At 39.5% G+C, this 17,546-nt stretch overlaps 1 protein-coding gene across 7 annotated transcripts in view; it reads left to right on the forward strand.

Moving 5' to 3' along the window:
* The window catches only part of GRIP1 (glutamate receptor interacting protein 1), a 308,504-nt gene that overhangs the window by 177,445 nt on the left and 113,513 nt on the right, over positions 1 to 17,546 (forward strand). For all 7 annotated transcript variants that reach the window (XM_042468137.1, XM_042468139.1, XM_042468138.1 and 4 more), the window contains exon 2: positions 9,857 to 9,937. In XM_042468137.1, coding sequence (XP_042324071.1) covers positions 9,857 to 9,937 — 81 coding nt within the window. The remainder of the gene's footprint in view (positions 1 to 9,856; positions 9,938 to 17,546) is intronic.

The following is a 17,546-nucleotide window of genomic DNA, read 5'->3' on the forward strand; positions in this document are numbered from 1 at the left end:
TATTTTTAGATAAGTTGGCATTTGAAAGGACTGTTTGTATCGACTCAACCATTTTAAATTGCCTACCCTGCTGAGGGTGGCTATATCTTCTTGGGCCATGAGTACTCTTAATCCCTTTTATTCATCTTCTAATAGAGATTCTATTGAGCAGTTCAGTATATTTTATTAAAAATAATTAAATATGTTGATTTATTTATTGATTTTGCCATTCATTTAAATATTTTTTCCAGTTTCTAGTGCGGAAATTGATATAGGACAGAAAATCTTTGGAAGAATTACCATGGAAATTACTGGTAATCCTTCCCAAAGTCTTCCAGATGTATGTGAGTGCTTGCCAAATTGTTCCTTCTCTGTTGCCTCATATATGAAGTTTTTTTAAAAAAAAATTACTGTAAACATTTTAGTGGATACAGACTCTACTCAGAAAGATTTAATTTCATACATTCTGGAACATAAAATGAATTGGTTCAGAACAAGTGATCTGTAAAGCTTTTAGCCATGAGGACCAATATCAAGATGAGTAAGAGATATAAAATGCTTTGACAAGCTACAATACAGAGATCTATAAAGCTTGAAATCACTGTATGTCTGCTATATAAATAAAAATAATAATTCAAGAAAGCAGTCACAATAAATAGCATTTTCTATAGCAGCAATGTTACTGACAGTTTTATTTAAAAATGTGGCTAACATGTTGCTTTTCTACACAGTTTGATAGTTTCTATAGATAAACGCCCCCCCACAAAAAATGCATGCTAGATATCTATCTTTGTACCAATGGAAAATATAGTTGTAGTTAGCTACATAAAAAGAAATGTTCTGTAGTCACTGAGTTAAGGGAATTGCTGGCACAGCAGTTGCCTCAGAACAACATAATGACTTGCTAGAAATGGTTTGTTTATCGCAGGCTGTCTAATCTCACAGCCAGAGAAAATTTTTTAAAAAATCTATTTTTGTAATGAATGCATCTCAAGGAATGCATCTACATAGTAATGTTATTTCTACTGTAGAAGTAGATGTAGACTCCTGTAATATGATACCTCTGTGAGGAGAAAGGTAAAATATGTATATGTGCCTGCCTGCACCAGTCTGAATAAATACCAGTTCATTTTTTTTTTAGTTTATGGGCATTTAGTTTGCTTCATCTTTTTTGGATTATTCGTTAGTTGGTATGGTCTAGTGCAGGGGTAGGCAACCTTTTTGACCCAGGGGCCGGGTTGCTGTCCCTCAGACAACGGGGGGCCGAAGCCAAAAAAAAAAAAATTAAATAAATAAATAAACCGGGACAAATGTAGGACAAAAAAATTAAAATGGAGGATACTTTTTTAATTTAAAAAATGGAGGACATGCAAAAAAATCTGCTGATTTTTTTAAAAAATGTTAATATAAATGCATGTTTCTGAGGCTTCTAAAGACAATTGCCCCCTTGCTCCCTCTTGCCCCACTTGCTCCTCCTTGCTCCCCCTTGCCCCCCTGCTTGCTCCCCCTTGCCCCTGCTTGCTCCCCCTTGCCCCCACTTGCTCCTACTTGCCCCCATGGCTCGCCGCTTGCCGCAGGGGCCAGAGGCCAGAGGCCCCGCGCGCAGGTGCCAGAAGCCAGAGGCCCCGGTGGCAATCTGCAGCAGGGCCGGGCTGGGGCCAGTCCCTAGGCCTTGGCAGGCCGCATCCGCCCCTTGGGCCATAGGTTGCCGACCCCTGATCTAGTGACTGCATCAAGAGGTGAGAAATCTGCTATCCTGGGGCAGCAAGCAGTTCTTAGCCTAACTTCAATACAGAAGGGGTGAAAGGATGCAGGCTTGCCTGATCCCTTTCTCAATTGGGAACCATTCTGTTTTTCCATATTCTGTTCTAACTGTACCATTTTATTTAATGGAGCTTGAGCATCTAACCACGGGGATCCTAGAATGAAATCCCCATGGATACCAAGAACCCACTGCATATTGTAGGGAGTGATTCCCTAGAAAGCTTCTCTCACAGATTTCTTATCTGGATGTGGAATTCCCTTTATCATAAACAAATGAGTAAAGAGACATGTGGTATGAAACCGACAGATGGAAATTAAACAGATGAAGCAAACAATACTCATGAGAACTGTTAGAATTCCACACTACTTTTAATCATACAGCTCAAATCATCACAGGTTATACCATCTCCCTTTGCCAACTGTATACTACTACAGCAAGTTGAAGCTGGATTTCAACAATATGGAAGCATGGAAGCAATCCAGCATATGGGCTGTGTGAAAATAGAAGCCCATGCTACTTAGCGAGAGGAAAAAGATTTGGCATGCACTGCAGTAGATCTCTGAAATGTGACCTGGCTGTTCTGTCTGTGAGATTGTTTCTGCAAGTGAATGCTCCCAAAAGCAAAAGAATGAGCACTGATTTTAGGGAGTGGTGCAGCACTATTCACACAAATAGACTTCAGAGTCACTTTTCTTCAGAGTTTAGAAAAGTGACCTATCACAATTTCCAGAATCCTTGAGTCAGTATAAATAGTGGCCATGGTAGCTTGGAGATTCTGGGAGTTGCATTGAAAAAGGTAACTTCTACAAACTCCTCATATGTTGCTCTACAAGCCACCTAGCAAGCTATTCTCAAATGCAAGTGAGGTCAATAGGGTTGGTGTCATCTGGTGCAGTATCTCATGGTGTCACCCCACACACACACACACTGACCCTCTCCCATACCATAACATACAGAATCCTTAGTAATGTTTTTTATATTAATATGTGACTCATAAATCCTAATTCCTGTCTATCACTGAATATAATGGCAATATTTGTGATATAAACAAGTGTTAAAATTAACATTTTACCTTTAAATTGCAATATCATATGCACAGTCTAAATGTATTTACATTTATAGTTTCATGTGGTTAACATGAAAACTTGGTAAAATGTGATTTTAGAGGAATTTTAAAAATAATTTTTAAAAATTAAAACTTTAATTAAAAACCTTCTCTTCTGGAGTATCTCCTTTCTCTTCTCACTGAGCCTTGTCCAATTCATATAATCTCTTCAGCATTTTTAAAGGGATGCAGGTGAATGCCACAACCCATTTCTGTCAAAAGGCAGCTGTCTGGGGGCCAGTGGTGTCACTCCTCCTTAGGGTGTCACCTGGCGTGGCATGCATCCCCCACCCACGCCTAGTGAGGCCCCTACCTTAGAAGATGAGAACTTTGGAGATAACAAGGAAAAAGAAATGTTACTCAAGTCCATTCAAGAAGAGCTCCTTGGATTTCAATCATTATATAAAAGAGCGCTAGCTAAAAATGTACACACACACACACACACACACAGAGAGAGAGAGAGAGAGAGAGAGACCAACTGTTTTCTTTGTTTGGCATCTTTGTATATACCCTTAATATGCCCATGTAAAGTACGGTTTATTCATTAGATTCTGGAATGCGAATAGTGCTTAAACATAAACATAAAACCCCCACCCCCCCCCCCCCCCAAATAAAAAAAAAATACCCCACAGCTACTCTGGCACATGTCAGCATTTCCTGAAACAATTTCTGGCAGTTTCAGTCTGTGTGATGCTGAAGTTCAAGATAAGAAGATACATGCAGGGAAGTGATGCATTTCAAGACTAATCGTAGAGAAGCCCACCAAAGAGCAGAGTATAGAAGTAGTCACTTAGGAGGTGATATTCATGTATAGAGAAGTGAATGCCCTTCAAAATTATGAAGGAGGTCAGTGTAATTTGATCTGGTGACAATTGCCACTGTGCCCCATCTGTGGAGCAATGGGTTCAAACAACAGGAAAAGAGATCCCACCTCAATATTAGGGCCTCATTCCCATTTACAGATAAATAGGTGTGTAATCCAAATCAATGGACTGATTCGACATCAGATCATGGTTTACACTACACTTGCCCTGATTTTCTGTCATTCCTGGCATCAAAATAACCCACTTGTGTTTCCCATTCACGAATGAAGTGGTTAAAAATGATTTGGTTCCAGCCTGAAGGGGAAATTTGAATCGATTCTAATCCGCTTGTGGTGCACCCTTGTGCGGAACTGATTTATTGAAAAAGAAGCGGAAAAAAGCAGTGTCAAAAAGATGCAGGTTAAATGGGTCTTGAGCATGGTCGCCCTCTTGGAATCGCTTCAGTGATTCGGGTTAAGTGGGAATCAGGGTTGTTTGAACTGGTTCAAACCAATTTGCGATCCAGTTTAAAAGGTAGTGGGAATGAGACCTAGGAAGAACTTCCTGGCAGTAACAGCTGTTTGACAGTGGAACACGCTCCCTTGGAGATTGGTGGAGTCTCCTTCTTTGGACATTTTTAAACAGAAGCTGGATGGCCATCTATCTTGAGTGCTTTGATTGTGTCTTCCTGCATGGCAGGGGTTTGGACTGGATGGCCTTTGTGGTATCATCAAACTCTGTAATTCTGTGAAAATTACAGAGATGGTATTGGCTGTTTGCTAGTGGTAATGGCAGCTTGTGATCCCATCTAGGGATTGTGATAGGGATCAAAATAATATTTATTATTATTTGGCTGGGGAAAAAGAGTTTCCTGGTATTTGGAAATTCCATTGGGGGGGAAACAGCAAAAATTCTGCACAGTTTTCTCCTAGAATTCTCTTCTAGTGAGGTTTTCAAAGACCTGTTCTGCACAGAAATACACTTGGTTCTTCTGTGCAAAAAACAGAAGTATATTTTTCATGGAAGGGTATTTTGCACTGAAGACACCATTTCCTACACAGAAAAAAACCAAGTGTATTTTTGTGCAGAAAAATTTCCTTGAACATTTAGAAAGGCATGAATACTGGAATAAAACTACAAAAATATTTGCTTTCTTCTGAAAGAGGGGAAAAATGTTTTCATCCTTACAAGAAAAGAGAAGATGAATGAAGATTTTATATCTACTCTGATCCAGAAAGGCAGTGAGTGCTCCATCCCTATTACTTATCCTACCTAGAAAAATATAATAATAGAGTTGGAAGAGACCACAAAGGTCATCCAGTCCAACTCCTTGTCATACAGGAACTCACAATCAAGGCACTTGTGACAGATGGCCATCCAGCCTCTGTTTAAAAACCTCCAAAGAAGGAGACTCCACTGCACTATTATCAAAGTGTCTGTAATTTTTAAAAATACATTTCCCCCAAAAACAATCCTATATGGTTCTCAACTACTCATTTCAAAGACAAGACAACAGAGTGCAATATCTCTAAGGCTGTCCAGTAACTTTATAGGGAAGCTGAGATTTGAAGCCAGGCTTCCCAGATAGCAGTTCTAGGCTGAGGCTGCAGCTGCACTGCAGATATAATCCAGTTTGACCACACTTTAACTGTCATGGCTCAATGCTATGGAATTCTGGGAACAGTGGTTTTGTGAAACATTTAGCCTTCTCTGTCAGAGAGCTCTGGTGCCACAACAAACTACAATTACCAAAATTGCATAGCATCAAGCCATGACAGTAAAGTGATGTCAAATTGGATTATTTCTGCAGTGCAGATGCAGCCTGGGTCCCTTTTTATCTTTAAAGGACTGTATTCATCAGAATTAATTTGTTAACCAGAACCAAAAATGCCTCCCCATTTCCTCCAAGAGGTTGTCCACATGGGCCAAATGGATAATGTACCCCCAGCCTCGTATTGTCATATTCGCATGATGCACCCCAAAACCTCAGTGGATCCAGCCTGATCATGGGGGAAAATTGACCCATTGTGTGCCGTGAAATTTCCTGGAACTTTCATGGTAAACCCCAACTGATCAGATGCCCTCTGCATCTCCTTACCTTCCTGCACCATTGTCCCAAATGAGAAGGGCCACATTGCCACACCTGACATGGAAATGGCGCACCTGGCCATGTGGGTGCAGCCAGGTGTCCTGTCCCTGCATCAGATGCAGTGACCGGGGGGGGGGGATTCTCAGAAGGAACATCAGTGCAGGAAGGTAAAAAGTGTGTGCCAGTAGTGGGTCCCTGGGCTGGCACAGGGCTGAGCATATAAACATTCATCCACCTCCATGCTGGCACAGAGACCCTGGTTAGCACTCAAGCCAGGATAGTACAGGCTAAGCCCCTACTGTCCTTGCCTGTCTGTAGAGCCTCCAGGCTTTCGGGGAATGGTAGATCACTCTTGCCAAAAGAGAACGAAGAGTGCTGAAGATTACATGGACAGCCAAAAAGACAAACAAATGGGTTCTAGAACAGATCAAACCTGAATCTCCCTGGAAGCCATGATGATAACAGTTTGCTTTTTGAAATTTATATTTAAAAACATGTTTTCAATCCATGGATGGTTGAAGCCATGGATACAGAATCTGTGGATATGGAGGGTCAGCTGTATTCTTCCTGAAATTTAGCTTTTATTACATATACCTCTTTCCATTTTATATATGAAGATGTAAGACAAAATATGCTGACAATATTTATCTACTTCTTCAGCAAGAAGTAAATCCACTCCTACTTTCTAGTTTTACAAATGCCAAATGCAAAACCATGCAGATAGTTTGAAAAACACTTTAAAAACACATTAAAAATAGCATTGATTAAAGAGAGCAGACTGTAATTGGGCTATATTTAGGTTTTGCCTTGATTTATAATGTCCTCCCAAATCCCTTAGGTTCTCTCATCACAATATTTCCAACAACAGCCATGGGAGGAAACAATAAAACACTTCCTTAAGACATCATTAAGCAGATCTGCATTCCCAAACCATTTGTTTTTGGCATGCTTAAAATTTTTGATGCTTAGGCAAATTTCTCTCTAGTTACTGAGATGGCCTTGTTTGTTGCAGTAGGAACCAAGGCCTTGGAATCTGCTATGCTCCAGATTTGGTTGTCAGCAAGGTTGAGACTGTTGCACATGCATAGGAAGAGTGTCCACATTATCATTTGGTGCTCCTCAGTGGTCTCACTAGGGTTAATGTCACCCAGTACAGTAACTGAGCATCACAGGCAGAGAAAGGAGAAGAGTCGTTCACCCACAGTGTTTTAAAAAGACACAGGCAAACCGATGCCACAATGTGTTTCTGCTAAAAGACAGACTAAGGCAGTGGTATCACCCCACTTAGGGTGTCACCCAGCATGGCCTGAACCTCCCATACACCATAATGATGCCCCTGGTGTTCCTTCACAGTTTCCCAATGTGCAAAAGCACTTATGCAAGTTAATTTTTAAAAATTTACATTAAAGTGAAAGACTTGATATGTTTGGCTCAGTATTTGATGGTCTGTTTGTGTGATAACATGACCGTTTGCCCATATGTTTGCCAGTTTTAGGTTTAGTTTTTTCTTATTTCATGTGTTAAATTGAAATGTGACCATTGTGTGGAATGAGTTTCTCTGGCATCCTGCCAAACAAAGGAGAAAACTTTGTTTTCTGCCAACCACAGAGATGGCAGAGTGATTTTCTCCCCTTGGAGGCAACATGGAGGTTGGCACCCTGTTCCTTATGCACACTTTCTGCCTGGCTGTTGTGGGCCAGCTCTTCCCTTCTGCCTATGTGAGTGGAATATGGTATATCTGAAAGACGAATTGCTTTTGTCTCATTTGTGTTCCTTTAAAAAAATCCAGAATGTGATTTTAAATTATTCTCACCACGCTCACTTCCATTTTGCGTAAAAATGAATGGCCTTCCCACTTTGAAGTAATTTCCAAAGGAATCCTAGATGTTACAAAAGATAAATACTGTAATCAGTAAAGGGGAAAAATTAAACCTCCAGAGGGTCTGTCCAAAGGAGGGGGGGGAATCCTATATTTTATTAATCTGCTGGGTTTCTTTTCCCCTCATCTTGGGGTGCCACCCGAGATAATGCTAGTCTTTGATATCCTTATCCATTTATTCTTAAAATATGTAAATATGCATATGGTTAAAACTAATTGGCCCTCCCAGTTCAAAGGGGGAAAATGCAAATAGAAGTATTTGATGATACATTAAGAACTGCTTGAGAGCCAGAATGGTATCTAACTTTCTATTATTTTCTTACTGCTTATTGAGTAAGTAAACAACGTTCCTCACACAATTTTTTTATCCCTATTTTAGTCCTTGGCAGGTCTCAGATAAATTAATGGGCTCTTTCTGGATATAGATTTCCTCCCCCCCCCCCCCGGGGGGGGGGATCCATTCATTTTGGATCGAAATAACTCTTTGCCACAGTGACTGAATAAAAAGAGTGAGATTTCACAATGAAAAGTCAGAGAATGTAAAGTTCCCACAATCTCCAAAGTACACATCTCCTTTTCACTTAGGCCTGTCATGACTCTGGACAGAACTATCTATTATACACCAATCTGTGTAACTTTAGCCTGGTCTCACTCTGTCTGCCTTTGTTTACATTGAAAAAGCACTTAAGGAAGGAGTAACTGAGACTGAAGATCAGTCTACACTTTCCTTATTCCTGGGATGTCTGCTCTTTCCTTATTCTACATAGCTTCTTCCCTGTGTAGTTTTCCAGGTGCAGCATTTCTGTGTATGTGGGAGTGGGAGGTGACAGCCTCCAGATGAACCCATTCACACACATGCACAAATGAACAAACACACATCTCTATTTCAAGCATCTGTGGGCATCGCTTTTCAACTAGGGGGTCTCATTCTTTCCTGGCCAGATGCTATGGGTGGGTGGAGCATTATTAAAAAGTGCTCTTCCTCCTTTATGCATTCCTTTACACACACATACACTCCCATGCACTCCTGCACACCCCCTTTTCTGAACAGGAGGGAAGATGGGCAAGAATGTGGGAGGAAGTGCTTGAAACTCTCCTCCATGCCATCGCCTTGCCCCAGTTCTGCATCTCAAAAAGCAATTACTCAGTGAAGAGAGAGCCACTTTATCACCTGCTACCTGCAGCTCACAAACAAATTTGTTTTGCTTGTCCAGCCCTACCATTAGGCAGAGGGAGGCAACCATTTCAGGCATCAGTTACTGGGGAGAGACAAGCAGCAACAGCAGCCCTCTCAGTGTTTCCACTTGAAGCAATTCCCCGTTGTTAGTGGGCAGTGGGCTTGCCACACACCCTGTACTGAGACCTTAGAAAAGCCTGCTGCATCCAGTGTGAAGGATGCTGTCCTGTTACAAGAGTTGAAGTCAAATGTAACTACCGGTTCAATTGTCTTCTGTACACTGAGTGGGGAGGAGGGCCACCATGTCGTCTTCCATCTCAGGTGGCAAAATTTCCTGGGCTTGTTATTTGCTTGTGATCGTGGATTGCTGTTGCCAGTTGGAGCACATAGTGGTCTGGTCTGACTGTCTCTGTCTAGGGCAGCATCATTTTGTGTATAGATGGGGATTTGTGGATGTGGCTAAGGAATAGATCCATGGCTGATTAGTAATTTTTGTTATTAATATATGTAATTGCTCCTCGCTCTATTATGTGCTCACATCCATTTGTTACATTTTTATCAGGGGTGGGGAAGGTGTAACCCACAGACCTAGAGCCCTGACCGGTCAGCCAAAGTCCTCCAATAGCCCAGCTTTTTAAAAATGGCATAGTTTTGGAGTGATTTTTACCTGAAAGCCACACCAAAACACTCCCCTCATGGCACTTCTGGTTTTCTTTTGAGATAGAATCTGAATTAAATCTGAAGTATTTGGATGTATCAGCCAGTGTCACCCACAGGAGTATCTGGTTGGGAATTTGGCCCCTGGCCTCCACAGAGATGGCCACCCTACTTTTACACTCCTTTGGGTGGTGTGTGCAGCTGGTATAATAACAATGATAGCTGTGAGCATTTGATAGAAATGCGGTAATCTAATTCTGATCCTATTTTATAAACAAGGGTTGTCTCTCCCCCCGTCCCATACTGTCACACTGCAAAGCAGCAGTATAATTCATCTGAGGAGACAGCTGAAATGCATGCCATGCCTAGAAACTGAGATTTTGAATATTTTCTGTGTTTCAGATGAGAGTCCTTATACTAAATCTGCAAACCAGACAAAACCACCCGAAGGAGCATTGGCTGTAAGGAGACAGAGTATTCCAGGTACATTGGTGTTTTTAATTTTAAATAATTTTCAGACCACAGTTTTGAGAAGATTCTTTGAATTCATTAGGTCATGCCTACTTTTTTGGAGAAAATTAGTTGTCATTTCTGCTTCTAGTTTAAGTCTTGCAGTAAGATATGACACACCCATAAGTGACTCCTTTCATGCTTTCTTTGTAATATATTTTCCTCTGTGCCACTCACATATCTCATCAAGTGACTGTTGGGTGAACTGTGAATTTTTTTGCATTACACAAATGCACATTACAGCAGAGGAAATACTATCTGTTGCTTATTTGTAATGTCCAAAAGTTGTCCTATGTTTTACAGCCCATGCTCATTCCACTGGAGGTATTTGTCTTGTTGCTTGCATAATGTGCTGGATGTGTTTGAATGTGTTTGACTGAGTAAAAGTAATGAATCTATAGTAAGTCAATCTGCATTTGTTTAAATAACACTGAAAGAACCAGGTTGTGCTATTCATTGTGATTACCTGCTGGATTTTTAGGGTATCTTATGCCACATATTTTTTCCAATTCTCTGTCCACCAGGTCTAATCCACTGTTTTGTCTCTGAAAGCAGAAAGCAAGCAGCATGCATTTTATGATGTGGCCTATTCCTTAGGAGTATGGTAAATTGCATTAAACTGAGCATCAGCCCTATTCTTTTCTTGGCCATTCACTTCTCTCAAAAGTATCTGAAAAATTCCTTTTTGTTACTCTTTGCTTGCCTAGCTAGTCTCAGCTCATTCTGAGCTTTAGCTTTCTTTATATAATTCCTGAAAGCTTGAGGTACATATCTGTACTCTTCCTTGATGATTCATCCTTCCATCCTTTCTTTATACATTCTCTTTTTTCTTTTCACTTCCTCTTTGAGTTTGCTTTGCAGCCACATTGGCTTTTTTCAGATGTTTCCCATTTTTCTTCTTCCATGGGATACTTTCTGATTATGCTTTTTGCAGCTCCTTCTTCAAGAACTCCTACCCTTACTGGCTGTCTTTTTCTTTTAGCATGTCTAGCCATGAGATTCCACCCAGTATTTTTCTGAACTAATTAAAATCAGCTTTCCTGAAGTCCAAGAACCATGTTTGAGCATATTCTTCTTTGCCCTGCCCTACAGTTGTGAATTCTGGCATTATATGGTAATGTTCTCCTAAAGTACTGACTACTTTGTTTCCAGTGACCTAACCTATTGGTTAGAATCAAATATGAGATTGCTGATTACCTTGTTCCTTCTTCTACCCTTTAAAACAGGAAATGATATGCAAAGCACATCAGGAATTTGTTGGGGAGTCTATGCTTAATAGAGTTAGTCTCCCAGCAATTATCAGGGTAACTGAAGTTCACCCATAGTTACAAATTCTTGTCCCCTTGAGATTTCTGAGATTTGTTTCCAAAAATACATCTTCCACCACCTCTTCTTAGTTTGGTGGCCCATAGTATACTCCTACCACAATGTTGCATCTATTTATTTCTCCATTTATTGTTAATCCAAATGCTATCAACTGGTCCAGTCTAATCATTCTTACGGATGTCTGTACAATTTAATTGTGCTTTTTGTGTAGTGACTTGGTCAATTTTGGGGTGATGTTCTTTTCACCTGAAAAACTGAAATATGAGAGTGGTACATGAGCTGTGGGGGAGTTTGGGGGACTGCAGAAAAGAGAATAGACCACACTTTCCTGATGTTCCCCCCCCCCCCCAGTTTAAGCAATCAGTGTGAAGTACAAAGGATGAGTGAGAGATGTGGCTTAAGACTATGAAGTGAAAGGGCTTAAATTCTTGTCTTGTAGAGTCAAGCAGAGTATTTATAGACTAATCTTTCATTCAAACTGAAACATTATTTATAGCTTTGCTGCAGTCATTTTCTATTGAATGTCTAGCTGAAAACTTCACAGCCCCTCACAGAGCTTCACAACTTCTCCTGACAAATGTTAATGAGTAATATTAATAATAACTGGATCAAATTAGAGGATGATACTTTGGCTATGATTAAACTCCAGTTGATTATGATATGACCGTGTTAGTCTGTAGAATCAGTATGAAGAGAGATATTGTAGCACCTCTGAGACTAACTGAACTTCTTTTTTTCAGTTAGTCTCAAAGGTGATACAAGATCTCTCTACATTCCAGTTGATTATAAAATTCATTTAAAAAAATTTCTCACTCATTTGCCAGGCTCGTTTAGCCAAATTTGGGGATGAGTCTGGCAAACTGACATTGTCTTCTTGCTTATAGGTATGCTGGATAAATAAGCATACCGTGTGCTTACATTCTTATGAGCTCATTCCAGACTACACCTCATGTGTGCCCTTGATTGCTACCATAGTAAGACTGGTTTTGCATGTAAACAGTAAAAGGAGCAGTAGTGAGACTGTTAGCTTGAGAGGGTTGAAGCCATAGGGTTTCACAAGATTGATTTGTCAAATGAGATTAATGGTAAATTCCATAACCTACTCTCACCCAATCTAACAAGATAGGTGTAGTTATCTATTCAGTAATGTGTGATCTGGAGAATTCCACTCATTTCACTCATTCTGAATTGCAAATTAAACTGCCCCTATCTATGGCCTGGGCCAAAAGTGGCATGCCGCCACCGTTACTAGGGTTCCGAAGTGTGCAACATCCGCACACTCCGGAACCCTAACACTGACGCCAATGGCATCATGGTGGCCTCCCATCCATACAGGGGCTGCCATGATGCCGCTGCCACCGTACAGCAACCAGAAAGCGCTGGCAAGAAGTGACATCATGGCAGCACCCCTTCCTGCTTCCAGCATCGCAAAAAAGAAGCCACTCTAGGCAGCTCTTTTTTCGCGGTGCATCTGTGTTGCAGCATGGGGATGCTGCAGCATAGACATGGGACTTACAGGGGCAGCATGGAGCCTCCCATCTGTACTGCCCCAAAATCTGCTAGACTACTGCATGGATCAGTAAAAGGATATTCCTCTGATTTAACACTTCTTCCTCTTTTTGCAGTACATTACAGTGCATATTTTAAGATATAATTTACTTACAAATATTTAAAATTAATTTAGCTAAAGTATATTTAGAATTTTAAGGTACTATTTAGAAAATAGTAACTTGAGAAAAAAGAAGTTAAGATATATTGAGTGTGTGAGCAAGAATGTTTGAAAACACCTAATGCATATTTAAAAATGAAAATAGATTTTTTTTAAAAAAAAATAGCAGTCTAAAGTAAAAATAGCACTTTATGGAAATGAATGAGCACATAAAGAACTGCCTGATCCATCCATACCTAGCTGGAGCACTGCTTCTAAAAGTGTTTGTCATTCCATTAGCAATTCTTTCAGTGTCTCTCTTTATGACTATCACACATAGACAACCCTATAGTGGGGAAATATGGTACAGAACATGGTCTTAACCTCTTGCAGCTACATCTTATGCTTTGAAGTACATAGAAAAATAGGGTGCTTTTATGAGGACTAAGAGAGCTTTCATCCAAAACACAGAGACTTCCCTGTCAATTCACAGTGTCCCTGCTGTTCACATTTTCTGCTGTGACAGCACTGGTGAAACTTCAGTCTGGTGTAACAAAATAATAACCCCTTTAAACATCAAACACATGTGAGAGTATAATACTAAAAAGTGAGAGACAGTGGAGGTGTATAGGATAGAGAAGGTGATGTTTTGTGTGATCAGAAAAATAAAGTTGCTTTCTATGAATATGTAGACTATTCAGAAGTGTTACACTACAACTTTATAACCCAAGAACACTTTAACATTTTGTAACCGTGTTCTTCCAGTTTCAAAATAGCCCCTTTTTATGTCTTTTGACATCAGTTACTTTATATTTAATTTTAATGAATTTCATCTCAAGAAAACTCAGCCTCAAGAAGCATTTTAGAGAAGCAAATATTTGTTCTGATTTTTATTGTTATTTATTATGTGCCTTTAAGTCAATTCTTACTTATGGCAATCCTATCACAGGTTTTCTTGACAAGATTTATTCAGAGGAGGTTTGCTGTTGCCTTCCTCTTAGGCTGAGAGTGTATGAATTGCCCATGTTAATCCCATGGATTTTCATGGCTGAGCTGTATTTGAACCCTGATCTCCCAAAATCCTACTCCAACACTTTGTCATGTTGGCTCTCCATTCAATTGAGCCAAACAGATCAAGCATCTTTTTCTGTTTGGCCTTTCCTTTTGGTACACAAGAGATTAACTAAAATGACAAAAAGACTCAGTAGTGTATAACACCAACCACCTGCTGTCAAAGATTGTCAAAAGCCTTTTTATATGTTTGTTTTGCCCTGAATTAGTTATTTCTTTTTGTGGCTACTTTACTTCAGTGGATAGTCTCTGAAAAAGATATATGAAGATCTTCTGTATGCTGTCAGACAGATATTTCACATATCCTGCTGTCAGGACTGATGGGGCATATATCTTCTTAGCTGTAATACTATCGGAAAGAGAGAGTATTTGCCATCTTATACATCTGTATGCATGTATCTCTGTCAGCCTCAGCTACTGAGATGTAGACCCAGACGTATAAATCTCACAATTAACCCTCTTGGGATCACACATCACTCCGCCTTCTCCATTGTTCCTGCAGGTTTGGCCACATTGGACAACTGCCACATACTAAAGGTTTAGGAGGAGTATAAATGAAGTAGCAAGATTGAATGGCATACTCTTAACCAAACAAAAGGAATTCTTCCACAACTGGTAGTCTCCTGGTGAAAATTTTAGAATTTTAAAATGTGAAATTATAATTATGATTACAGAGAAATCAGAATCATCATAATCCAGTACTCTATGTGGAGGCAGAATCTTTTATGGTTGAACCGTCTTGACAGATTAATAATAATCATACTAAGCATTTGTAATATACTTTAAAATGTTCAAAGCAAATAAGACAGGTGCTCTCCATACAGTAAAACATTTTTTTCATTGGCTGTCTTTACTGGCATCTGTTTTATTCCTTCCTACTTTTAGTCTCTACTGTGGATCTTTCTGCTGTATATAAAGGTTCCTTTTGCCTAAATACCCATTTTGTTTGGACAGCTCAACATGTCTAGAGGCGAGTAACCAAAATGGGAGTAGCTTCTGAAAAACCAAACCCTAGGAGGATCAGCTTAGGGAGCTGAGTATGTTTAGCTTGGAGTAGAGAAGATGGAGAGGTAATATAATAGTCATGTTTAAATATTTGAAGTCATGTCATATAGAAGATTATTATTATTATTATTATTAACCTTTATTTATGAAGCGCTGTAAATTTACACAGCGCTGTACATGCAATCTTTTTAGTTAGACGGTTCCCTGCCCTCAGGCTTACAAGCTAAAAAGACATGACACAGAAGGAGAAGGGAGTGGTGACGGGAAAGGGTAAGAGGTCCAGCAGTTCCTCTCAACCTCCGAGGCCTGGACCAAGGCAGATGGACTGAAGGGAGGGCTTGGCTTCAAAATGGAAGGTTAATCATTATCCAGGGAAAATACATACTCACAAGTAGGATAATACATATACAGTACATAGCAATACAGGAAATGGTTTTTTGGAACAAGATGGTTTTTTGCTGCTGCAGAAACTAGGATATGAACTAATGGATTGAAATTACAAGGAAAAACATTAATCAAACATTCCCTGATGGTACTAGTTGTTCGAGAATGAAACAGACTTCTTCAGAGGGTTGTGAACTGTTCTTGGGGATCTTTAAACAGTGTTGGACACCATCTTTTGATAGTGCTTTGGTTATGTATTCCTGCATGGTGGGTGCTTGAGGTACATAGCTGCTGTGGTCCCTTCCAATTATATAACTTTATCATGTATCATAGAGCTGCATGTTGAAACCCATCTTTATGCTTACCATGGACTCTTTTTTTAAAAAGAGTAATCCATTATTCCTAATGATCCCAATGGCACCCTGGACATTATTTACTCAGAAAGTCAGCACTGATTAATCACCTAGAAAATTTTATCTCAATGTAAACCAACTTATTGGCAGCCTGCCTGAAACTCTGAAGGTAAGAGCGTAACCTCAGGCCACCACTGTCAGCTAACTAAAGTGCATATGACACATGTTGAATTCAAATCACAAAATGCAAACATAATATAGAAATAATGAATAATGCTGATTTCCCATGGCAACCTATTAACACATCCTCTTCTACCTTCTGTTTTAGATAGCTAAGTTATCCCTATTAGGACCTTATTTATTACTTTATACAGTGGACCCTTGTTATATGCTGGGGTTTGATTCCAAGATCCCCTGTGGATAACAAAATCCATGTATGCTCAAGTCTCATTAAATATAATGATATAGCAAAATGGTGTCCCCGATAAAAAATGGAAAATCAAGGTTTGATATTTGAAATTTATACTTTTTTTGAACATTTTCAAACCATGGATGCTTGAATCCGTGTATAAAAAGTCTGTGTATAAGAAGGGCTGACTGTATTGATATCTCAGTGTGCAAAGTCAAGAAATGACTGGTTCTTTCATAAGGATGTATGGACCTGCAAAACAGCAAATAATTAAAATGAAGTGCAGTGTGGTTGCACCCAAAGTGTAGTTTAAATTTTTGTAAAACGAATTCACTTTCTCTCTCAGCATAGTTTATTACGGTAAAGCTGAATCACTGTTTAGCTGCATTGTTTATTTTCATGATAAAATTAACTCTACATTTAAAGTATGTGCCTTGAAAACAGTTTACAAAGCAAGAACAACACTGAGATGCTGGTATATAACAGTCAACAGTACTGTAGATAATACACCATGGCCCTAAATGACAAAATAATTATTTGGGTTAAAACATTTGGTCTGTTTTTGTCAAAACAGCTTATTCTTGTTCAGATTAGTACTTGAGTAAAATGTCTTTCCTGAATTAGATTTAAGTAAATGCCTAAGTACAATATGAATCTAATCCTGTATGTCTGAACAGAGCAGAGGAAAATGCTATCATCATAAACAACCAGGGCATGTCTTTACAAAAATGTCTTTAAGAAAATGTGGTTATCATGGCAGATTGATGATGATTTGAACTCTGACTATTTAAATTATAGAAAAAATATTGGAGGGTGCCTTATTTAGACAGGTTTTTTTTTTTAAGGGATGAAATTATTCACTTAAAGATGGTGAAAAATAACTTTCCTTCTGGCTTCTTTAAGAGCCTTATCGAGTTCATAAGACCTACTCCATGGAATTTGCTGGCACTCTGGGGACCTTGCCAAGGCTGAGTCTTTTTAGCCTACCTCTCCTGCCCAGGGCAACACAGAGTAATGGAACTGCAATCACTTTTGCTCTGCCTGGTCTATTTATCTGCAGCTCCATCTGTTCCCATTTGGCCTCCTAGTGTCCTACTTACTGGTAGAAATGGAGAGGGAGGAATAAATGCTAAAAAGCAGAATTTGACTCTATGATATGTAAAGAGAACTAGCAACGGCTCTTGCAAATATTAATGGCGGAAGGATTTTCTTTTTTAGAAAGTGTAGAATGTTCATAAATATTATAGCAACTGAAGACAAGCTTCACAGAACATGAGCCTATTCACACTATATAATTATAGTGATGTTATTCTACTTCTGCTTTAACTGCCATGGTTGTGTCCTATGGAATCCTGGGGCTTGTGGTTTGGTGTGGTTTGGTGCTCT

This window comes from Sceloporus undulatus, chromosome 5, assembly GCF_019175285.1.
Source record: "Sceloporus undulatus isolate JIND9_A2432 ecotype Alabama chromosome 5, SceUnd_v1.1, whole genome shotgun sequence".
NCBI classification, from domain to species: domain Eukaryota; kingdom Metazoa; phylum Chordata; class Lepidosauria; order Squamata; family Phrynosomatidae; genus Sceloporus; species Sceloporus undulatus.